The 24,589-nt window shown below is 42.7% G+C and overlaps 1 protein-coding gene across 7 annotated transcripts in view; it reads left to right on the top strand.

Annotated features, from left to right (window-relative positions):
• HIPK2 (homeodomain interacting protein kinase 2) overlaps positions 1–24,589 on the top strand; it is a 219,476-nt gene that overhangs the window by 163,665 nt on the left and 31,222 nt on the right. For 3 of the 7 annotated variants that reach the window (XM_037728262.1, XM_017499790.2, XM_037728258.1), the window contains exons 8-12: positions 3,652–3,859; positions 4,821–4,942; positions 13,837–13,979; positions 17,415–17,594; positions 21,147–21,428. In XM_037728262.1, the coding sequence (XP_037584190.1) occupies positions 3,652–3,859; positions 4,821–4,942; positions 13,837–13,979; positions 17,415–17,594; positions 21,147–21,428 (935 nt within the window). The remainder of the gene's footprint in view (positions 1–3,651; positions 3,860–4,820; positions 4,943–13,836; positions 13,980–17,414; positions 17,595–21,146; positions 21,429–24,589) is intronic. The other 4 variants (XM_017499793.2, XM_037728260.1, XM_037728261.1 and 1 more) reach the window with 3 other exon arrangements.

Genomic DNA, 24,589 nt, shown 5'->3' with positions numbered 1-24,589 from the left:
TTCTCTTACCCGAGGCTCTTTCTTGTCCTTGAGAGATGGGCTTGGGCCTTGAAGCCAGCAATCTGGCTTCAGAGTCTGGACTCAAAATATACACACTCAGCAGCATAAGTCAGTCTTAAGTAAGTCTTACGGAGGTCCTCAAATGCCTTTCCTAGGTGACGTCCGCTGTTTAAATCCAACAAGACTTCTTTTGTTTGTTGCTGGTTCTAGTAGCTTGTTTTCTACATGAGCTCCTTGGAGCTGTTTGCCCATTTAGATATTTAGAAGTAATAAATTATATGCATAGTTTTATGTTAGAAGTTGAAGAACATTAAACTACATAAATAATTCTTGCTGCCTTTAACATATATCCAGTAGACTAACCAACGAACCATTTCCCAAATGGTTATGAATCTACAGTCCTTTATGTCTCAAGCTGGGTCAATAATTCATAACCCCGTATGTCTCAAGGCAGCTGAATTCCTCTACTTTCTAAAACTTTCAGGTTACCCAGTTGGTAACACACCGAATAATGAGCCTTATCTCAGCTATTCCTTGTTTATCCTGTGGATCAGCCACTTCTCTAACATTTCCATAGAAGTCTAATATTTGGACCCAGCCTTCTACCAAGAATTTGAATTCGGGTTTATAGGCCAAGCTGAAAGCCCTCCCTTCTGGATGGCAAACCATTTGAACATCTACTACAACTGCTTCTAGGAATCACTTCTTCCATTTTTGGAAAACCTGTGTTACCAGTAAACTTGCTTTTCCACCAGGCACAGTGGTGCACACCTGTAATCCCAGCTATTTGGAAGGCTGAAGCGGAAGGACCACTTGAGTCAGGAGTTGAAGCCGAGCTTGGGCCACATAGCGAGGCCCCATCTCTAATTTCTTTAACTTGCTTTTTCTTGTTATTACTGTTTGTCAGCTGCAAGAGCTCTCCCCAGCGCTCTGTGTGCCCTTCTCTGGCTGGTTACCTTTCTGAAAGCTGCAGGAGGATACACAGGGGCAGAAAACGCTGTTGCCCTCACATGGGCTTCTTCAACCCGTCCTTAAGCAGGATTAGAAACTGGGGGAAAACCTTATGGTTTTCTGATGGTCATACTGGAGACTGGGTCCATATCAGGACACAAGTGCCATTTGTCCTTGAATCTACAAAGAGCTGGAAGATTCAACCTCTCAAGGAGCTCATGGTCTCCATGGTGAGACAGACTGTAAGCAAAAATAGATCAATCAAAATGCAGAATAGCATGCACTAGGGGCCAGGCAGACAAACAGATGATGTGTTATAGAATTGAGAGGAAGGAGAGACCACTGTAGGCTGGAGGAAAACACCACCAAGACACAGCCCCTCCCTCCCAGGAGACTTCAGGCTAGAGAGACTAATGTACTGTAAGGCAGATCGTACAGGAGCTAGAAGACTATATTGTACTATGTGATAGCAAAGGAAGGAGCCATTCATTTCCATTGATGGGGCCCGAAAGGGTTTCCCCATGGGGCATGTGGGACCCAGGCTAGGTCTTAAAGCACAGCGGCTTGGCGAGAATGCTATGGGTCAGAGAACTTGTATGAGGGGAAAGGCCTGTGCTCACAGAATGCTTAGAAAACAATGAGTAAACTAATGTTCCTGGTGTTAGAAGAGTGGAGAGCAGAGGGAGATAAGTCTAGAAGGTAAATTTGGCCAAACCAGGGAAAACAGGGCATGCCAGACCAAGGCACATATACCATGTTCATCAAGTAGTAATTGGGATTTTGGAGCAGGGGTGCTGACATGCACAGAGGAGTCTTTTGGAAAGAATGATCTAGCCTCTGTGACCAAGAAGACCAGAAGGGAAGTAGAGACCAGATCATCACTAGTCAGGGCCTTACACGTCCCAGGCACCAGGAAGTCACAACTGAAGAGTCAGTGGGTTCCAGGGACATCTGGAAGGAAGCAGCAGCAGGAGCAGTGGCTGGCGAGAAGGTGGAATTGCTGAGCAAAGGCTTGGGAACCTAGAGGATACAGGTGCCAGGACCCCCAGCAGGGACACCCACAGGGGCCAAGGGCTGGGGGGAGTCTGGATCTGAGCAGACCGTGGGGAATGTGGAGGGTTGAGGGGGAAGAAGCCTCCAGAAGAGATCGTGATATGGAGAAAACCGGAAATACAAGTCATGTCATCTGACAAAACACAGACACTGATGCCCACATGTGTGTACACATGTCCCAGGCAGACTATGTGATGCTGCAAAAGCAAATCCCACTTTAAAACATGTGGCTTAAAATCAGACATGTGTGCCATTCAATTTCATGATTATTTTCAAACAAATCAATTTGCTTTGCAATGAAATTTAGCATAAAATCTTTCTAAGTGTAGAAAACATATGTAAAATAAGACTTTATCCTTCTTATCAAATGTGACACACATACACGCCCTATTTGAAATTCTATTTATGGCCAACATATCTTTGTGGTTCCTTCCTCCATATTCCCTAGTCCTTGGAGCTTCTAGAGGCAAAACCTCTTGTATGTCTACCTGAATGTGAAACCACTGGTAACTTCCACCTATCTTGCTAAAGGATCAGTATGAAGGCTGAGATGGGGGAAACTGGAGAATTTCGAAGTTAGAATGTATTTCCCTTCTACGGTCTCATTTCACACGCAAGTTCAGCCTCAAACGATGTGTCTTTCTGAAAGAGAAAGGCGGGAGGACATAATGTCAATGGTTTGTGTTTGTCAGAGCCACCTCCATTTCAGTTATCTGGACTCACCAGCATCTTTTCTGTCTGCCGTCCAGCCTTCGTCAGTGCATACCACATGAGTGCATGGGACGCAAGCACACAGTCCCCAGCTCCACATGTCCCTCTCCCTCTCTGCATACGTCTTCTGCATGTCTCTGAGCAGTAACCTGCTTTGCAGCCATCTAAGGACATCTATAAATAGTACTGCCCTGTTTATATGCTACTACCATAAACCATAGACCTGAGCCCCTCCTCGGCTCTGCTCTCCGCCTGCTGCATGTGCTTCTGTGCCAAGCTCTGGGGACTGGAGACCATAGGCCTTTAGAGCCTGCAAGAGCCTCCCCCTGGATTTGTCCTCCCACATGTGGACTGCACCCACCAGGCCCGAGGGGACTGTGAGCAGAGCTTGGACGTGCAGGCTGGCAGGTCCATGCACCCAAAGCCCGTCGTGTTTTGGGACAGAATGGAGCTAGGGCAGAGAGAAGGAGGGTGAGGTTCCGCTGTCTCCCTGTTACCATGCGCCAGCCCAGAACCCAAGGCATCCGAGTCCTCAACTCACACCTGGTCTTCCAGGTTATTGTGAAGGTGTATTTGTCAAAATGAGAAGGCAGAACATTTTATTAAACAGTTTTCTAGCTTAATTTTTAGCTTGTCAGCATTTAGACATAGAGTAGCAGGCGTCTGTGTGTCCCCTGGTCCGGGCCCCACAAATGTCAGGAGCAGGTCTGCACATGAACACCAAGGTGACTCTGTCTCCTGTGCCTTCAGGGGCCTGCTTTTCCCTGCGACTTTCCACCGTATTTCCACTCCTCTCTGCTTTTGCCTTTTTGCTCTTTTTGTTTGTTTGTTCTTCTTTGAGATCATTTATTTGATTTAGATTCGTGTCTCCCAACATATCATCTCCCTCATTTTTTATTTTTGTTTATTTTTGTTTAATCCCCATCACTCCTTTAGGCTCCCTCCTCTACCAGTGCCACTATTTCCTTAGCCAATCCCGAAGTCTCCATACTAAACTACCCATCTACACTCTACCAGCCCTCAGCAGCATCCATGGCTGCAGTGGCCCAGCGGAGCATGCCCCTGCAGACGGGAACAGCCCAGATTTGTGCCCGGCCTGACCCATTCCAGCAAGCTCTCATCGTGTGTCCCCCCGGCTTCCAAGGTAAGGTTGAGCAGCCGCAGCCTCTCACCTGCTTCTTACAGGACGCCCTCTGGGGCTGCGGCACCTGCAGTTTTCTGTCACACTCATATTCATGGAGCAAGGCCTACCTCATTTCTCCCAGTGAGAGTGCTGGTGTCACTGTACTTGAGGGCTCCTTCCTATTGTGGCCAAACTTGAAACAAAGGGCTTATGCCTCAGCACCAAGTCAATTCATTGTGACTCTCACACCTGCCAGGGACTGTGTCCTCAGCCAGCTGTCTGTAAAGCAGCACATTGTTTGGGCTTTCGTTGTTATGCTGATGTCAGCTCTTGCTTTCCCTCGCATGAAATATCCTCTGTGTGGGTTATCTATAGAAAACTGCCAATCTCCGACAGCCAGCAGTCCCAGCTCCCGTGAAGAATATCAATCAGTCTGAAAAGTACTTCCCTGGGACCCCTCCTCAAAACGATTCTTTGGCCATGACCCCAGCACTCATCTCCTGTAGACTCTAAGAAGCTAGACTATGTACTTTGTTACAATTTACCCAGAAAGCTTAAGAATTTATTTTTGCAAGTCTCATGGTAAAAACTGTGTGGTTACAGTCAATGCAGTTCCAAACGGGTTCATACGTCTCTCCCCGACACCCCTGATTTCGACTTCCACAGGTCCCTCTTGTTGGTTAGAAGCCCTTGTTTTCCTGTTGTAATCTGTCAGCATAACTGTCCTACTTTTGGCCTTACAGCCTCCTTCATTTAATCTTCTAGCCTTTGAAAACATTCAAGGTTTCGAGAGGAGTTTTGTTTTTTGATTCGTTAGAAGCTAAAGGGGAAACTTCCCAAGGACCAGGCAGTACTTAGTTGTGGTCGGTGGGCGGTGCAGAGGGAAGCTGAAGGACGGTGTAGCTGGCTAGGAAGGTCCTCTTCGTGCAGCTGTTCGCAGCCTCTCGGCTAACCCTTCTCTCCCTCGCCCTGTCCGGAACAGGCTTGCAGGCCTCTCCCTCTAAGCACGCTGGCTACTCAGTGCGAATGGAAAATGCGGTTCCCATCGTCACTCAAGCCCCAGGAGCTCAGCCTCTTCAGATCCAACCAGGTCTGCTTGCCCAGGTAATTCTTTCTCTTTTCTTACTACTGGTATTACCCGTGTTAATGGTGTTCACAAAAGATATATATCTCCACTCCCTCTCTCCCTAGTAATGAGTTAGGTGCTTCTAGTCATTGGAATGTATCTGTAATATTCTAAATGGTCCCCAAGTGAATTACCTTCCTAAGTATCTGCTTACAATTCCAAGAAGAAATTTAGATACAGGGAGAGTCTGGGGAAATTATTATTATTATATCTTTGAAATGCAAATTAATCTGGGAGACCTAGGTTTTAATCCTAACTGCTAGTAACTCGTCTATGACCTAAGGCAAGTCAGTTAATATCTCTTTGCCTGAAATTTCTTTCTTGTAAAATAAAAACGATTTTTAAGAGCCAAAAGGAGCCTTGACAATTATCCTCTCATTTTATAGTTGAAAAACCAGCCTCATGGAAACTGTAAGCTGGAACCTTTCTGATCTATCCATGTAGCTGCTCTGATGGTAGAATGAGATGACAGAGATGAAAAACGGTTGAAAGTTTGTTAAGTGTTATGTAAACGTAAGGTAACAGTAGCGATGCCATGATAACAGTAATAACCCTTAATGACACTCGAACCCTAATAAGAAATACATCATCATTATGCCAGGCACTTTACAGTTGTTATTGATTTAATCCCCACAATGCCACAGTATTTTTTTCCATTTGACAAACAGGGACACTGACACAGAATAACTTGCTCACCAGAGTCACACAACAATTAGGCAACAGAACCAGGACACAAACCCAATAAGTCTGATGCCAGCATCTGTATTTCACCACCATGCTATGCTATTTTTGTATAATCATTCCTACTGTTGAGTGGCTTGACCTAAATGTTACCAGTTTAGAAGCAACTTTATTTTTAAATAAGGTAGGTTCACAAAGGCTCTTCTCAGTTTGTGCTGTCTTATTAAATGGAAGTTGTTTTTGTTGTTGTTTAATTTTTAATTTCAAAAATTAAAAATTTAATTTTTGTACAATCAAATTGCATAGGTTTGTTCTGCACGCTCTTCTATTCCATAGGCTTCTCTAATATCCTGTTGTCTTAACCATTGTAACTTTAATCTGTCTTGGTATCTAGTAGGGAAGCTCTGTTCCCATACAGTTCTCCAAATTTTCCTTGTCCTTGTCCCTTCACATTTCCATATGAATTTTAACATCACTCTTTCATAAGAATTTTAGTTCCAGAAACAAAAAAACCTATATTTGTTGGATATACATTGAATTTATATTTACTTCAGGAAAAACTGACATCTTTAAACATATAAGTCATTTTTATCCATGAACATGGTATAACTCTCTGTAATGGGTATGGTTGTGCACACCTATAGTCCCAGGCCTGTAGTCCCAGCTACTACTCAGGAGGCTGAGGTAAGAGGATCACTTGAGCCCAGGAGTTCAAGGCCAGTCTGGGCAACATAATGAGACCCTGTCTTTACAAAAAAAATCTTTAAATTAGCCGGACATGGTAGCACATGCCTGTAGTCCCAGCTACACAGGAGGCTGAGGCAGAAGGATCACTTGAGCCCAGGAGTTTGAAGCTGCAGTGAGCTATGATCATGTCATTGCACTCTAGGGTGGGCAAAAGTGTGAGACCCCGTCTCTAAAAAAATAAATAAATAATAGAAACACTTTATCATGTTTAAGTTTTGTAATGAATATTGAATTATATCAAATGTTCTTTCTGTACCTAGTAAGATACTCATGCTTTTTGTTCCTTAATCTACTAATGGACAAGTTATGTTAATATATTTTGTAATATTAAACTATCCTTTTATTTATGAGATAAACTCCATTTGCTCATGTGCTTGATATGGTATGCTTTTTAATATTGGATTCAGTTTGTAAATAGTGTAGTTAGTATTTTTATATCTATGTTCATAGTGAAAAATGGCATATAATTTCCCTTTCTTATAAAATCCTTATCTGATTTGAGTACAAGGTTACACCAGGCTCATAAAATATCTTCTTATTGTTATTACCCACATGAGTGGATTTGGTCACGTGACAGGTACCAACCCAGTGATCACAACCAAGGAGGAATTAGCAAGGGGATTTTATTACTTGTAACAAGTAAGGAGAACACCAGAGATAGTTCCCAAAGCAGTGTCTCTCTGAGAGAAGGGCTGGGTCAGGTTTTATAAGCATAGGGTAATGAGGCATGATCAGATTGGATCCTGCAATGAATTGATGCAAGAGGCATGATCTGACTAGATCCTGCCATGGGGTGATGCCAGAGCTCGATCTGATTGGATCATGGATCCTGCCATGTGGTATCCATTTCTAAATTCCATCTACTCACCTCAGTCCAGGCACTTAGGTTCTGCCTGTGGTTACATACCTGGTTCATCTGGGCATGCTCAGGTTACGTGACCTTTAACCTGTGGATCCATGGCAAATAAAAAAACTCACACCTTTGTTAAATGAAAATGGAACTAGATGGATCTGATGTGGTTATATTATTATCTGTTCTGTTTTCCGAAATTTTTAAGTTTTTTAAGTTTATATTAAACTTTCTTCATCTCTTTGTTCTTATGTCCAAAATGACACTGTGCAATTGACCACTAACACCAGTCACTGGTGGCACACAAAGTTTTGTCTTATTGAAAGTTTGTAAACAGAGAACCTTTTGTATTTAAAAAAGGCCTTCTCTTCCTTCCTCTCTCACCAGTGAGTCCTTGTAGCTTCCTTTTATTTGCATAGTTCAGTAGTAGGGAATTCAGAAAAGACCAGTATAGATCAGAGGAAGAGCTACAGCTCAGTTTAGGGGCAAAAAAGTTTGTTCATACTTTTTATGAGTGGCAAAAATCCACACCAGTCTCCCAGTGCTCTGCCTTTGTGAGCCCAAATCTACAAAATTCACGTGTACTTTTAAAGGATAATTACAGATTTTTTTTATGTTTGCACACTTAACCCTAGTAAGCCAGGAACCGTCTATGAAAGAAATGATTAGCATCTCTTATTAGCTAACACAGGCATTCTTCATTGTTCAGTTTGGTGGAACCAGTAGGTTCAGCAGTCAGAATTTGTTTCAGTCCTTTAATCGTAGCAAGGGAGAGCTTTACCTTTTGCTTACTTGAAAGAGGGTCCCTAGAGTGTTGTAAATCTCCAAGTAGATTTAACCTAAAGCTGTAATTAGGAAAGTGAACAAAAAATATATGTGTAAGGATTTTAATTGCTACTGTATTTATAACAGGGATTGTTGGAAGAAACTTGAATGTTCATCAGTAGGGGATTGGTTAAATAAGTTGATGTACATGTAAAATGGAACACCATGTAGCCATTAAAAGGACATGGTAGACCTGTGTGTCTTGACATGCAGAGATTTCTAAGATATATTAAGTGAAAGAAATCCTGCCCTATCCAGTATCATGTTGTGTCTTTTTGTCAGTTGCTTTTTATTTTTCTCTCTGCTTGTCACTTAATCTATGCCAACATGTTAGCCTGTTGAGATGGACTCTCTCCTAGATGTTTTTAAATGTTCCCTTCAAAGGACGAAAATAAGTTAATTTATAAAAGTCTTACGGTGGCTATAAAAAAGCAATAATTAAGCATTTAAACCGAAGCCTTCATTTTTCTATGGTTAAATTTCTAGGCACCAGGCAGAGACATTCCAAATACTATTATTTGACTTAAGTGTATTCAAAAAGTTGACATTATTCTTTTTCTCTAAATATTGAAAATCTTTTAAAGGATTTTACCTGTGAACATTTAGACATGGAATCTTTGAATCCACTCCTCATGTTAATTTCAATTTCTTTGCCCTTTTCCTCCCATCTCCCAGCAGCATCACATAAAACCTTCAGGGAAACGAACCTCTCTGGGGCACCCAGAGGATGTGCGATGGCAGGTGGAAATGGTAACCATACTTCTCGTGTCAGTGATATGGGAGTGATCTTTATGGATCACCTTACAACAAAAGCTGTTTTGGTACTGCCTAAAAGGAGCTGTCGTCTCCATCCTCCCAAGCCCCACGCTACAGCTAGCATCTTGGCCACCAACAGAGATTATGAATGAGTAGGTAATGGTGGAGAGATGGGAGGCATAGTTCTTGATTGAGACAGTATTGAATTGATCTCACTTGTCAAATTGCAGTATCTAAAATCTCCTTTGACTAGCAGGGCTAGAGAAGAAATTCAGAAATGTCAGATCACTGTAGAATGCACCCTTCCATGAAGAAGTGTTTTGCATATATCACCTTCACCTCTTTATTTTTTACTTATTTATTTTATTTCTTGGGCTCATATTTGACCAACTGAACCTTTAAATGTTTCCCTAAAAGCAAACTCTTGGCTCGAACCCTTTAAAGTGTCCAAAATATGAAACTTTAATGTTTGTCACTCAAAAGTTGCTCTGAAAACATTTTCAGCAACCAGTCTTTCCAGCCGTTGTCCTGCTGTGTGCTTCTCTGTTGACTGGCACCTGATATTGTTAGAGAATAAGGAAGACTCATTCGTGCCACCTTTATGCAGTTACCACCAAGACCCAATCCTCAATAAGGGCATTATTTTTGTATATTATTAACACAAGGAGAGGTAGTATGTTGGCTGAAAGCATAGGCACTGGGATTAGATTGCCCACATTCAGATGCGTGCCTCACCACGTACTGGCTGTATGGCTTTGAAGAAGTTATTTTTGAAATGTAAATTTAATTCCTTTTCAAAGTAATACATGTACTTTTTTTTTTTTTTTTTTTGAGATGGAGTCTTGCTCTGTTGCCCAGGCTGGACTGCAGTGGCGCAATCTCAGCTCACTGCAACCTCTGCCTACTGGGTTCAATGGATTCTTCTGCTTCAGCCTCCCAAGTAGCTGGGATTACAGGCACGTGCCACCACGCCTGCTAACTTTTATATTTTTTAGTAGAGATGGGGTTTCATCATGTTGGTCAGGCTGGTCTCAAACTCGTGATCCGCCTGCCTCAGCCTCCCAAAGTGCTGAGATTACAAGCATGAGCCACTATGCCTGGCCAGATGTACGTAATTTTTAAAAGTTAAATAATACCATAAATGTATAGGAAAATTATAGTCCTTTGCTCTATCCCATCCTTAATGTCTACTCCACATAACTATATATATACATATATGTATGTATGTATGTGTGTGTGTGTGTGTGTGTGTGTATATATATATATATATACACATACACACATATATATATATATTTTTTTTTTTTTTTTTTGAGACAGAGTCTTGCTCTGCTACCCAGGCTGGAGTGCAGTGGTGCAATCTCAGCTCACTGAAACCTCTGCCTCCTGGGTTCAAGCAATTCTCATGCCTCAGCCTCCCAAGTAGCTGGGATTACAGGCATGTGCTACCATGCCTAGCTAATTTTTTTTGTATTTTAAGTAGAGACAAGATTTCACCATGTTGGCCAGGCTGGTCTTGAACTGCTGGCATCAAGTGATCTGCCTGCCTTGGCCTTCTAAAGTGCTGGGATTACAGGTGTGAGCCACTGTGCCCTGCCCATAACAATAATTTTTAATTGTTTAATCTGTTCTTTAATTCTGTGTTTCTAAATAACATGCTTAGACTGCTTTTTATTATTTTTTTTTCCATTTTATGTATTATCCATTGACTTCCTATTATGGAAGATGAAGATTTAGCTTTCTAGCCCACTGCCATCCCCATAACACACACACAGTTTCTCTCCTGTTCCTCCTGTCACTCACTTTTCCTTTCTCCTATTCCTCCCACATAATTTTGATTCAACTCCTTTGTAATATGTACATAATTATCGATATTATATAACATTATTCACAGTTGAGCCTTATGATATACCATGATTATGTTTTCCTTCTTACACAACTTTTTGTTTTTCCTAGAGTTAATGATTGCCTCATTTTTTTCCACTGGATTTGTTTTCTGTATATCTCATTATACAGTCCCAAACCCTTCCAGAGCTATAAAAGCTTTCTATGTTTGATATGTTGATGCATTTGAGCATACTGATCTCAGTACATTATGTTTTCTCTCTCCGAAAGCTTTTAAGACTTTCTCCTCATCCACAGTGGACTCACATTTCATGACTATATGCCTTCTTATGGGTCTTTTTTCTTACATTGTTGTGAACACCCTATTTGACCTTTTAATCTGGGTTTTTTTTCCTTTGATAATTTATTCCCCTCCATTTTCTCTGTTCCTCCTTTGCAGAATTCTTATTAATTGGGTATTGGTACTTCTAAATTGATCTTCTAATTTTCTTATCTTTCTTCCTCTATTTCCTATATATGCTCTGTCTTTACTACTTTCTAAGAGATTTCTTAAACTTTTTAAAAATCTTCTTTTGAATGGTTAATTTCTGTTGTCGTAGTTCTCATTTCAAGAGTTTGTTCTCTGTCCCCTCCCCACCAAAAGAAAGAGTGTGTTCTCTGAATATATTGATTCTTTATATGATCTTGTTTCATGGATATATTTTTTAACTCTGCAAAGGCATCAATTATAGATTTTAGAAAATTTTCTTTTGATTCCCACACTGCTCTTCTTTCTTCTTTCTTTTGTTTGCTTATTTTTTCTCTTTCAGGTCAGAAGCTTCCTTTACTGTGTAGTATTCATTAGCTATGCATTCCTATTTAAGAGTGAAGCATTAAAATACTAATTGGAAATCTGGGGGGTAGAGGAGAGACTATTGAATGTGGGCTTCTCTATAGGCTGAAAAGAGGCAAGTCCAGCATTTTCATTGGCAGATCTCCTGATCCTTAAATGTCATGTCTGCAGTTCTTTTCTCTCGGACTAATCATTTCCCCTAGAGAGAAGCCTCTAGGCTCCTGCTTTGTTGGGGTGAGGGGTGGTATAAGCATGCACACCAAGGATCTGGGAACTAAGTGGAAATGAAGACTTGACCTTAGATTCCTTCAGTCTGTTAATTCATCTAGTAATTATCTATCAGTTTTTCAGCTTCTAAAATTTTATTAATGGTAATTGCGTCTCTCCTACTTTCTTTGCCCTTATGAATCTGTATATTTTTATTCCTTTACTATCATTTTAGTTGAGTGTAGAGAAGCCAATAAATGTGTATGTTTAATTTACCATATTTCTGGGCAATTTATTAATATTTAACCTCTGTGTCTCAATTTATTCATCTGAGAAATGGAAGAAAATAACAGTCCCTACCTCATAGAACTGGTGTTAAGAAGTCAGAAAAAAAAAGAAGTAGTAGTCAGAAACCCATTTATGACTTAACTCTGTGCTTGGCAAAGAATATGCATTAAGAAATGTTCACTGCATTCTTGGTAGTAGTAATAAATTATAAAAATGTCTGACAAAGTATTGTTGCAAATGAGCCAAGCATATCAATCAGGGAAATAAGTCAAAAATAGTCTTTCTACCCCATCTCTTTGAGGTAAAATGTTAATATCCGCTTCAGGGAAATAGAAAAAAATGATAACCTTAGCTTGATATCAAGATTTTCTTTAATGACATTAGTTAAAACTAATGTTTTTCATGAGATCTGAAATGAGTTCCAGTTGACTAAGTCATTAGAAACCTTACTGCAAATGAAATTGTTACTCATTTAATATTTGGAATTTGCAACTGTTTTAATCAATTAAATTATTTTTCTGCTTTCTACGAATTAAGTAAACCTGAAATACAATTAACTGTAGTTACTAGCCTTGGTGGAGTTGCTTCTTTCATTTTATCAACAGATATTAAGCACTCATGGTATGATCTGTGGTCCCTGAGCTTTCTGCCTACATCAAAAGCAAACAAACAGCATCAAAAACATATAAGCGATCTCACTGGGCCTCATGTGCAACATGAAATAATGGAACAGGTAAACCGGTTCCACTCAGCTCTCAAATGTGATTATATCATTTTTATAAGCATCAATGTTTTTTAAACCATGACTCAAATCTGTAATCCATTTTCAGAAGTGCTTATTTGTACATATAAAACACATTGAGCACATGTACAGTTTGTGAAGCACTACACTGGATAAATTACCCAATGTTAGGCACATCCACTCTGATAGAAAGAGAGAGAGCTAAGATAGCAAATTATTAAATACTTGATCTGTCCAAAAGGTATTTTACTTTAGTGGCTATGCTTTAAGTGTCCAACTTTAGGCAGTGGTATTCAGTCTGAATCATTTAATGACCAAAGACAAGCAGGATGGTGATCGTGGATAAAAAGAGCTTAAAACACAACAACACACATACACACACACACACACACACACACACACACACACCAGTGAATCTATTAAGGAGGAATCACAAAAGTTCATTTTAGATTTCTTAGAAAAATTAGATTCAAGCAGTGACTTCCACCTATCTCTCATTTTTGCTTTGAGCAATCGAAGTAATTCAAGACTAAGCTATGGCCACAGCTAAGAATTTTACTTCATACTAACATGCTCTCAGATGTAGGTTCCAGATATTCAGTGGTCTTCAAATTGTGTAAACTTTGATTCCAAAGATAACACAAGCTGGAACCTAGAATCGAATTGACAAACCAAAGGTAAAATGTTAAGTAAAGGATACTAGGCAGAAAGCTCCTTGAGGGCAAGCAGTCATCCTCATCTAGCCCAACTCAACTACCCTAATCCCCTGTTCATAGTTGTCAGACAGAACAATTAAATGAACTTTCAGAAACTTCAAACATCCCTCATTAGAGCAAACTTATAAAGAAGTCATTCTTCAACATGAATGAATCCCTTCCATACAACTGTGTCCCTGTACTTAATTGTCTTCTACTTAGTTCATGTATGTTCATTTTTTAATCTCCCCTTACTTTAGTTTTTAGGGCCAGAGACCAGCCTCCCACTCTCACACCCATAAGAAGGCCTAGCACAACCCTAGGCACAGAATAAGTGCCGGATTCATGCAAATTAATTATATGGTTAGCAAACATGGTCATTGCACATGTCCTCTGTTCTACAGCAGGCTTGGCCAAGTGGGACCCAGCAGATCCTGCTTCCCCCAGCATGGCAGCAGCTGACTGGAGTGGCCACCCACACGTCAGTGCAGCACGCCACCGTGATTCCGGAGACCATGGCCGGCACCCAGCAGTTGGCGGACTGGAGGTAAGTAGGAAACCCCTCTGGGGTGAGTGAATGTGTCTGGGATGGGAAACCTTGGCCACTGTCGACTCAGGGCTGCCAGCCTGGCTTGTACTTGAATTCCCTGTTTTGTAGAGAGGTTTTTAAAGCTTTAAAAAATATTGTGTGGACTATGAGTGCAATGTGACAAGAAGCAATTTTTAAATAATAGACCAGGATACAAGAAAATCTGCTTCATTAACTTATGCTCAGTTGTCATTGCCACCCCAAATTCAATTAGGTCATTTAATCATCAGTACAATTCACCAGACTGGATTCTGGATGATGTTTGGTAGTTTCTCCAAATCAAATTCCACTTTCAGAAAACAAAGTCTGTCACCAGTGAAAGAATGCAGAAGAGGGTCCCCAAAGCCCCAAGCAATTCTAGGAAGTGTTCTGAAGATGTCTGAGATGGGGGTACTCTGGAACCTATCCGACCTCCCATGGGAGGCTCGACAGAATGGGGATTATTTGGAAGGGTAAACCCTGGCGTGTTTGCTGAGTGTGCCTCTTCAGTTAATAGTCACCTCTTATATATCAGATATCTACTTCCCACACACCCCAGAGGCATCCACCCGACTGCCTGCCAGCACACCATACCCCGGCATCTGCTTCCAGATCTCCACCCTCCCAACTCATGACTTCCTCACAGATGCACTCCTCTGTTATTTTACAGCTAGATGTCCTTGTACCTCCCCTCAACGCCACCATAATGGCCCCCTCCACCAGTGCACAGCCAGATGGCAACCCTCCAAGTTGTCCCAACTCCTCATGGCCTTTTTGGGCTATCTCTCATTCTGCACGAATATCAGGGCAGGTAATTCCCCTCAACCCCCTGACAGTCTCCGTATCACCCAGGAAGCCTCCCACAGTTCTTATTCTGACCTACAAGGTTATTATAAATGAAGATCACTCAGGGAAAAGTAGAAAGGTGGTGATATAAACCCCCAGTCAGACCCCTACCGCAGCTTCCTCCATTCCTGCACTTAATTTTCCGCCCAATACAGAGTACCTGGGCCCTTCCCCAGGCTCCCACTCACTTCCCACTGGCAATACTCTCATGCCACCCCCATTCACTGGAAGCAGTTTTTCCAAACCAGGCAGTGAGTTCAGTCCCAACTCAGCATGACCTGGGGTCAGTTAACCTTTATGCACCTTGGTTTCTTCTTCAATAAAGTGGGGATAGTCATGCCTACTTCATAGGATCGTTGGGAGGTTTAAATTAAGATAAAATACAAGGCGCTTGGCCTATATTTAACATGTACCATCACAGTGCCTGGTACATGACAGGCATTAAATAAATCTGTCATCTTCCCTTCCTTCCATCACTTCAGCCCATGCTCAGCAAGATCGCCTTTCCTCCTCCAGCTCATTAGGAGCAGCCAAGTGGAAAGCTGTCTGAGCAGCTGGGTTTTTCCCTCACCCCTTTCTCCCTAAAAGACCACACACATGACATGTTCCTTTTTTTTTTCCCTTCGTCTTTCAGCATTTATAGCTCATCTAATTTCAGAAATACATATACACTCAGAAATACATATACACTCACTAATTTCTGCATATTTTCTTATTCTTCCTTCCTCCTTCGTTTCTTTTTGACGTCTCTTACCTAGCGACCACAGAAGACATCTAAAGCCAGCATACTGGCTTCCTGAGCCAAAGAATATCCATAATTGTGGCTAAAAAACAGAAGTACCAGTGCTGGGCTTGACTCAGAAAGAATGCCACCTGTCTATAGGAGAAAGAGCTATAACAAAATAAAGAAGCCATAATATCAGTTTCTTGGCTGGATGCAGTGGCTCGCGCCTCTAATCCCAACACTTTGGGAAGCTGAGGCAGAAGGATCACCTGAGGTCAGGAGTTCGAGACCAGCCTGGCCAACATGGCAAAAGCCTGTATCCACTAAAAATACAAAAATTAGCCGGGCATGACAGTGTGTGCCTGTAATCCCAGCTACTCAGGAGGCTGAGGCAGGAGAATCACTTGAACCTGGGAGGCGGAGGTTGCAGTAAGCCGAGATCATGTTACTGCAGTCTAGCCTGGGCAACAGAGCAAGACTCTGTCTCAAAAAAAAAAAAGCCATAATATCAGTTTCTAAAGTCCATGTAATACCCAAAGGATGCTATCAGAATCCCTACAAATGTGTTCATCTACTTTTTTTTTCTATTCATCCTTTTCCCCATGTTGCAACAATAGGATCTTATAATTTTTTTTTAATTGAAATGAATTCTCCTTTAGCTTTGAATTTTATTATGTGTTCAATGGGTTCTTATGGGCAAATCTCTGAGTCAGTCACCACCTTTAACATTTCTGTGGGAAAAAAAGGCTTGGAGCTTCATACAACCCAGATTATAAGAATTTTGAAACATAACCCATTTTTAGGATGAGGGCTGCCAGTATTTCTATCATGACTGTTATTAATTTTGATTTAATACCAACTTTATACTTGTCTAGTCAACCTTCAGTTAATCTAATTGTTCATTCAGCAAGCGTGTAATTAATTGATCAGCTGCTACATGCCTGAGCATTGTTCTAGCCACTGAGGGAATTCAAAAGAACATTAAACTTCCTCACACCAGAAACATATGGTTCCCAGGCTTCAAAGTTTGTTTTTCACGTAAAGTACAATTTCTTCATTGATAAAATGGTATTGCTAAGACATCCTGCCTACATCGCAGAGTGGAATAAAATAACCCATTGAAGACACTTTATAAATTCCCCTTTTACTTCATTTAAAACTTTTTTTTTAAATAAAATTAAGGTGAAACTTTCTTTTTTTACTTGAGACAGGGTCTCGCTCTGTCGCCCAGGCTAGAGTGCAGTGGCACAATCTCGGCTCACTGCAACCTCCGTCTCCCAGGCTCAAGTGATCCACCCACCTCAGCCTCCCAAGTATTTTGGCCCATAGGAGCACACCACCACACCCGGCTAATTTTTTGTATTCCTGGTGGAAATGGGGTTTTGCTATGTTGCCCAGACTGGTCTCAAACTCCTGAGCTCAAGCTATCCGCCCACCTCAGCCTCCCAGAGTGCTGGGATTACAGGCATGAGCCCTTAGAATATTGTCCAGCATAATCACCTAGGCGCTCAGGGACTTTAAAAAGTTGGAGGGAATATTTATCTCTCGTCCCTAGAACTTAAAAACTCGGAGCTGGCACACTTAGCATTCTTCCTGCTTGGAAGCCCTCTTTCTCACTCACAGTCAGATGTGTGTCTCCTCTCCTTGAGCACCGTGCTTCAATTTTTCCACACCCAGGAAACCCACCTGATGAGCACACCTAGCCAGGCTCATCCCTTCAGCAGCTGCCCAGCTACTGAGATAACCAAGTGCAGTCAGCCTGTAATTGGGGAGGAAGCTTGCTCTTATAGAGGAGCTCTGCTTTTAGAACACCTCTAAGGCACCTTGTTTCGGCTCCCTTTCAGGAACACGCATGCTCACGGAAGCCATTACAATCCCATCATGCAGCAGCCTGCTCTATTGACCGGTCATGTGACCCTTCCAGCAGCCCAGCCCTTAAACGTGGGTGTGGCCCACGTGATGCGACAGCAGCCAACCAGCACCACCTCCTCCCGGAAGAGTAAGCAACACCAGTCATCTGTGAGGTAGGTAGTGAGAGCCACCCTAGGGAAGAGAAATTCTAGGAGATGTGAGTGCTAAAGCAATGCAGTTTAGGATTAGGGAGTATCAGCACCACTCTGAACATGGGACAGTTGAGTGGGACATGAGGCACTCCTCTTCCTGCAGTGCCAGCAAAACACCCCGTACCACATGGACTGGCCTAGGGTTTGCAGGAAGCACTCACTCTGGGCTCTGCACTTGCTAGCCCTGCCTCTTGCCTCAGCCTAGAAGCAGTGCTGCCGGCACCCTAGGGGTAGGTGCCTGGAATCAGTACATGTTCAATGCCATGAGAGCTTCAGTCCCTTTTGTTAATTACAAAAAATATAGTCACTAATACTTCTTAAACTATAGTAAGGAAGACTTGGTTTAAGCTCGTGGCAATAGTATAGGGATGGATGCAACAGAATCTTGCAGTGAGCAAAGAGAGATTGGACTCAACTCCATACAGCATGGGCAAGTGAAAATTTATAGCCAAGGCGAGGCTGGGGGTGTCAGTGAATGGGAAGTTACTAAGAGGAAGCATTAGGAGTAAGGGAGATTCTGCCTAAACTGACCTAACAGGATTCTTGCTAGTGATAGGGCCAGGTGATCAGACATCACCTGGAGGATGAGGAACCTAATCAGATATCAAGGGTCATCAGATATCCAGGATGGTGGGTTGTTGCTAAACTGACTTAGCAGGGTTTTTTGCCAAAACTAGATTGTGCAGCAGAGTGCACAGCTAGACCTAGGAGAAGGTTCACAAGCCTGACTAAAGTTTGGTGAAGCAAAAGATCTTTGTCATTTTCTCCTTGTCCAGAGAACACTCAGCCTCACCTGAAGTTCCATTTTGGAAACCATTTACCATAGTGATTATTTTAAAATGTTAAAAATTGTTTAAAATGTTTTTAAAATACCAAAGAAATGTGCTTTCTTTGTATCTAAGATCAGAAGTTTAACTGAGTTAGCACCTTGCTTAAATACAAGCAATGGCTTGTTTAATCCCAGACTTGTTTAATCCCAGCAGAACACAACTCATTCCCTTTAAATCCATTCTCATCTCAATGAACACTTTAAAAAATCAAGGTCAACAAAAGGTTGCGTGCTGTGTGATTCCACGTAGATGGCTATTTGGAAAAGGCAAAACATAGAGACAGAGATCCGATTAGGGCTTGCCAGAGACCACTGGAGAGGAGGAGACTAACTGCGAGGAAGGCTGTAGGAACAAGCTGTAAGCCTGGATTGGAGCGGGGCGTTATGACTGTGCATTTGTCAAAACTCATCAAACACTTCAAAGGGAAACATTTTACTATATGTCAGTTATACCTTAATAACCTGACTTTTTAAAAACATAGAGATTTCCAACCCAAAGAGAGAGAGAGATCTTGTGACGGCAGGACTGCTCCTACGTCTTTTCCTGACGCCACGACTTGGAGGTGCTTAACTGCTTATTTCAATAAGTTAACCAAGAGAAGTCTGGTATACAAAATGTCTAGTGAATTTTGGTTTTCTGCCTCCTCATGTAAGCAGATACCAGAAACTAGGCCTTCTTCTTTTCATTCTCGTTCAAACATTGATCCAAGGGCTGAAGTCGTCATCCTTCCAGGGTTCCTTTTTTTGAGTGTTTCTGACAACTCAGAGAAATTTATCTCAGCACGTTGGCAGCTTTCCAGAATGCTTTTGTTTGGCAGCCTTGTGACAACTCACTCATGTCATTATTAGACTGGGTGGCACCAAAGTCCACTGTCTCCATTCTAATGGGCTGTCATGCCCAGCGAGGTCACATGGAGCATGAGTTCACCTTGGCTGAGTAGAGGCAGTGAGAACCCTCAGCCTCCCAACCTGTTTAGCAAGCCCTCCCTTTTTGTCAACTCACCACTCAGCTGGCCTCATGAAGGCTCACTGCCAGTACACTTCAAGATCGATATAATTATAGTGAAAGTTATGTATTTGCTTATTTTTAAGACCAATGCCTTCAGCACAACAGTCTGAAAGACCGGAAGTCTCTCCCTTGTTGGCAGTGTGGCCAGGCGTACTTTTCCTTGCAATGCCAAGTGGAGATATTAAAACCGTTGGTAGTGAAAAACATAATCTTAAAATTGTAATGTATTAGCAATAACAAATACATAGGTTTATAGTAAGTACAAACAATGGTACAATCTTACCAGCGAAACAGATTACCAGTCCCTGGGAAGGGGCGAGCAGTGTATCTGGCACTAGCTAGATAGAAAAATAAATCCACCTTTATTGAATTATTTTTGTTTTACTGCCATCCCTTTAGCTAGAAGGTGCTAGAATCTTCAAAGACATATAAAAGTCTGAGTTTCATTACACACTGGCATTATCTCTCACTGCATAGATATTACAGGTTGAGCATCCATAATCCACACATCCAAAATGGTCCCCAATTTGGAACTTTTTGAGCATTGGCGTGATGCCATAAGTGGAAAGTTCCACACCTGACATGTGGTCTCAGTCAAAACTTTATTTCATGTACAAAATTATTTTAAAATAATGTATAAATTACCTCAGGCTATGTGTATAAGGTATATATGAACCAAAAGAATTTCATGTTTCGACTTGAGTTTCATCCCTAAGATTATCTATCTCATTATGTATATGCAGATATTCCAAAATCTGAAAAAAAAAAAAATCCAAAACACTTCGGGTACCAATCATTTGAGATAAGAGATACTCAACCTGAACTAGAGTCAGTAGGGATTTAACGGAGAAGGGGAAAGGTATTTTTCCCCTAAAGTTACCGAAAATCACATTGGCTAATTTAGTAAGGAATTTCAAGTTGATCAAAATTAAGATTAAAAGGTCTCTTTTTAAGAGTGCTTTTTCCTCTTGCTCTTTTCCCAATTCTGTATTACAGTTCAAACTACTGAGCTTCCCATGAGGCTCCATGAAGCAAAATCCAGAAAAATCATTTTTAAGGATTTTAGCAATTATATGCACACAAATACTTTGATGTTTGTGTTCTTTTTCCAGAGAAGGAAAGAAGGAAACTGAACCATTGGTCACCAAGGTTAGGTCCTTTAGATGCTGAAACTCTTAAGGAGTAAATATTTCAGTAGAATAATCATTAGTAAGAAACCAAAGCTTTGATGTGGCAAACGCCAGTTCTTCCCCTACCCCCGAAACAAGACTTAAGTACCTTTGAAGGGATGACACAAGACAGAGCTCAGAAGTAGGGCCTTGACCCTGAAGGCGAGGGGGTGTGTTGGGACAAACACAGCTGGAATCCTGGCATGACATCTGCTCCTGCAAGACATGTAGAGCCTGGGGCACTAGAGCCCCCTCCCTGCTCCAAAAACCCTGGCTGCTCCCTTTGTCCTGCTGGAAGCAGGTACGTAGATCCAGACCAGAGCCTGGAGAAGGGCTGTGTAGCGGCTCACTGAATGGTCCCTTTTCCAGTCACGGATGGAGACTCATGGGTCAGCTGCTGTTTTTTAGAGATTTGGCAAAGCAGGTGCTTCTAGGCAGTTGGGCTCCTTCGAAGGAGCTGTGGGCCTGACCTTCCTCTGTGTGCGAGTGTGGTTTTCTCATTACAGAAATGTCTCCACCTGTGAAGTGTCCTCCTCGCAGGCCATCAGCTCCCCACAGCGATCCAAGCGTGTCAAGGAGAACACACCTCCCCGCTGTGCCATGGTGCACAGTAGCCCGGCCTGCAGCACCTCAGTCACCTGTGGGTGGGGCGACGTGGCCTCCAGCACCAACCGGGAGCGGCAGCGGCAGACAATTGTCATTCCTGATACCCCCAGCCCCACCGTCAGCGTCATCACCATCAGCAGTGACACGGACGAGGAGGAGGAACAGAAACACGCCCCCACCAGGTGAGGCAGTGCCGCCTTAGCCAGGAGGGTTTGCATTGTGTGTGTATCTGACCATCTTCCATCATCAGACATAGGAAGCCCTCTCTTCTGACCCCTCTTCTTTGGGTTTTGCCATCTCCTATGGTCCAAAAGTTATTTCAAGAGAATGTCAAACAGGTTTTCCATAATTGTTTAAAACCAAAATACTGTTGAATCACTTCGGTCTTAAAAACTAATTATAGGGGCCGGGCGCAGTGGCTCATGCCTGTAATCCCAGCACTTTGGGAGGCTGAGGTGGGTGGATCACAAGGTCAAGAGATTGAGATCTACTGGCCAACATGGTGAAACCCTGTCTCTACTGAAAATACAAAAAAATTCACTGGGCATGGTGGCCAGCACCTGTAGTCCCAGCTACTTGGGAGGCTGAGGCAGGAGAACTGCTTGAACCCAGAAGGCAGAGGTTGCAGTGAGCCGAGATCATACCACTGCATGCCAGCCTGGTGACGCAGCAAGTCTCCATCTCAAAAAAATAAATAATAATTATTATTATCATAGGCCCTATACATTTGGGGAACTTGAGATCATAAAAATCGGGCACACAATGCCAGTGTATTTCATCCTCTGTAAGTTTAAAAATCTCTGCCTCAAGCTAGTGAATTTATCTCCAGTTGGTCGGGATATTTCTCTAACATTGCCTTGGCTCACTCAGAATACAAAGTAATTGTCCAATTAATCAGAAATTTCCCTGTGTCTGATTAACCCAATCTTTCAAAACTGCCAGTTGGCTCTTCACCCAAAGAGCATTACTGTTTATACCAACGTAATACTCATTCATTTTACTCTTTATGTGCTTCCTGGGGAGAGGGAAGAAATCTTTATTATATTTACAAAACTCTTAACCCTGGCGCCAGGGCCTCTTTCTCGGCACTGCCCAGCCAGACTTCAGCAAAATGTGGTTTTTGTTTGAGCCGCTCAGCTCAGGTTCTGAGCAACCCCTTTAGAACAGTTGGCCTCCTGGCTCTCTGCACCCCTGGTGTCCCTGCGGCCTTATAGAGCCCAGAGTCATCTCATGACCCCACCCTGTTGACTCCTTCACATTGGTACCGAGAGCCAAGGAAGGGAGGCCTGCCCCTCCCAAGCCCAGCGCTGCCAGTCAGCACACATCCCGCAGCTGGATGCGAAGCCTAATTCACAATTAGGCTCGAATTATTAATTCCTGATTGGATACAATGTAACTAATTAGTAATCAGAAATCCTTTGATTAGATAATACATTCTCACATCTGAAATCATTACAAAATGTATAGATAGACTGATTAAAACATTCTCATTACAACTATTCCTGCATGGGACGTTCCCTCCCTCTTTATAATGAAGTCCCATGGTTTTAGTTTGTTTCAGGGAGGGTCAGTACATGTCTCATTCAAGTGTCCTCTTCCCATTGAATGATACAGCCTGTCATTGTATTTCAGAGAAAAGTGTAGTGGAGAACTTGTGGTCATAGCATTGTGCCCGGTGCCAGAGGGGACATGGGTCAAAGGTCCAGGTATAGCACTGCAGACATTTACAGCTCAGGACTGCCTTACTCCCCATCTGTTTAGTCCAAAACTGGCCTCACTCCCCTTTTTGATGACAGCCCCAAGTTGAGTCGATGGTCCATTCTCCGCATGCCCCACCCCACCCAGGAATACTGTGGGTTCAGTCCACATGGGGGCTTAGTGGTCTCTTCACAAAGGGGACGGCCTGGAGCAGCCACCCACATGTGGGTAGCCTTGGTCATCAGAAGGGTCCAGCAGCCTTGCCCAACCCTTTGCCACACATGGAAAACAGCGAAAGCAATTTAAAATCTGACAGTCAACTAGATTGGAATCTCATTCCTGGCGTATGAGATCTGAGTTGACACAGACTCTCAACGTCTGTGCCCAGGAGAGAATTGAATAGCGTGTCTGAGAAGGATAAAAGAGCCATCTCCCCACCAGTCAGACAGCTGATAGGCCTGAGAGCAGAACGCAAAGCCAGAGCATGTCCCTGCCTCCGTGGCAGCCTCTAAAGTCCCCAGAAGGAAAGGATAGAACCAAGAAGCTGGGCAACAGGTGAGGACCTTCATGGGTACAACTCAAAAAAAGCTGGGAGAGGGAGGCAGGTGCACAGGTGAGGGGCAGCCACAGACAGTAGCAGTAGCCACTGAGTCCCACAGCATCCTGCAGTGAAGAGTGGCAGGGACCACCAGTCTGTCAGGGTTGTGAAAATGTGCCAGACACATCAGGCTGAATGGGAAAGCTGCAGACTGATGCTAGCGAGTCATCCAAAAGGCTTCAGCTGCCCACAGTTGTGACTGGGAGCTCCCAGAATAATGTTTTCCAGAGAGATCCAATGCTATTGCCTTAGAAAATGTCTTCGTACCCAAGAAGGTAAGAAAGTGTATTTGAGTCTGAGTAAGGTAAAACAGAAACCAGTAGCTGTTTTATTTATAGAGAAACCACTGTGTAATTGTGATCATATTATTGTGACTACATTTTGGAATGAGAAAAAAAAATGTGGGGAAATATGATTACTTGTTCTTAGAAGTCAGAATTATCATAAAATTTAACAGAGCAAGTATTTACTGGCCCCACTAGTGTAAGATATTATGCTGGGAACTACAGGTGTGGCATAAATAAGGTAGACAGTCTGTGTCCTCATGAGGTTTTCAGGGTAATAAGCAAGACGAAACACATACAAATCATTATAACACAAAACAGGGTATCAGTCCCATAAAAACAAGGAAAGTACCATGGGGACTCAAAGGGAAAATAGCTTAAGGGAATAGCAGGGGAGAGGAGCTTTTGAGGCCACAGGTCTGGGCAGGTACACACAGTAGAGGAGGTGGGGTCACAAATCCAGGTGAGGCAACGGATGAGGCGGGGCCTCTGAGGCCGGCGAACAGGATCAAGAGCTCTGTGCAGGAGCTCATCCAGAAGGGGCTTCCGGGTGGAAAGGGGGTTGTGGAGGGATCTCCCCTTAGAGGGGGGTGGTCAGCTTTCTCAGAAGATACTCAGGGGCTTAAGGGGAAGCATCAGTCCTGGGAAAACAAGGATGCACCCCCAAGTGCAGCCACATGGAGGGGTCACCTGGTCCCTCTCCAGCTGTAGAGCTTCCCAGCCCTTCTGTGTCCCGGTTAGAACAGCCGAGATCTTCCCTCCC

The sequence above is a fragment of the Cebus imitator genome, unplaced genomic scaffold (genome assembly GCF_001604975.1).
Source record: "Cebus imitator isolate Cc_AM_T3 unplaced genomic scaffold, Cebus_imitator-1.0 Scaffold260, whole genome shotgun sequence".
In the NCBI taxonomy this organism is placed as follows: domain Eukaryota; kingdom Metazoa; phylum Chordata; class Mammalia; order Primates; family Cebidae; genus Cebus; species Cebus imitator.
The sequence above is the reverse complement of the archived record's forward strand: the minus strand, read 5'-3'. Positions and strand labels throughout refer to the sequence as shown.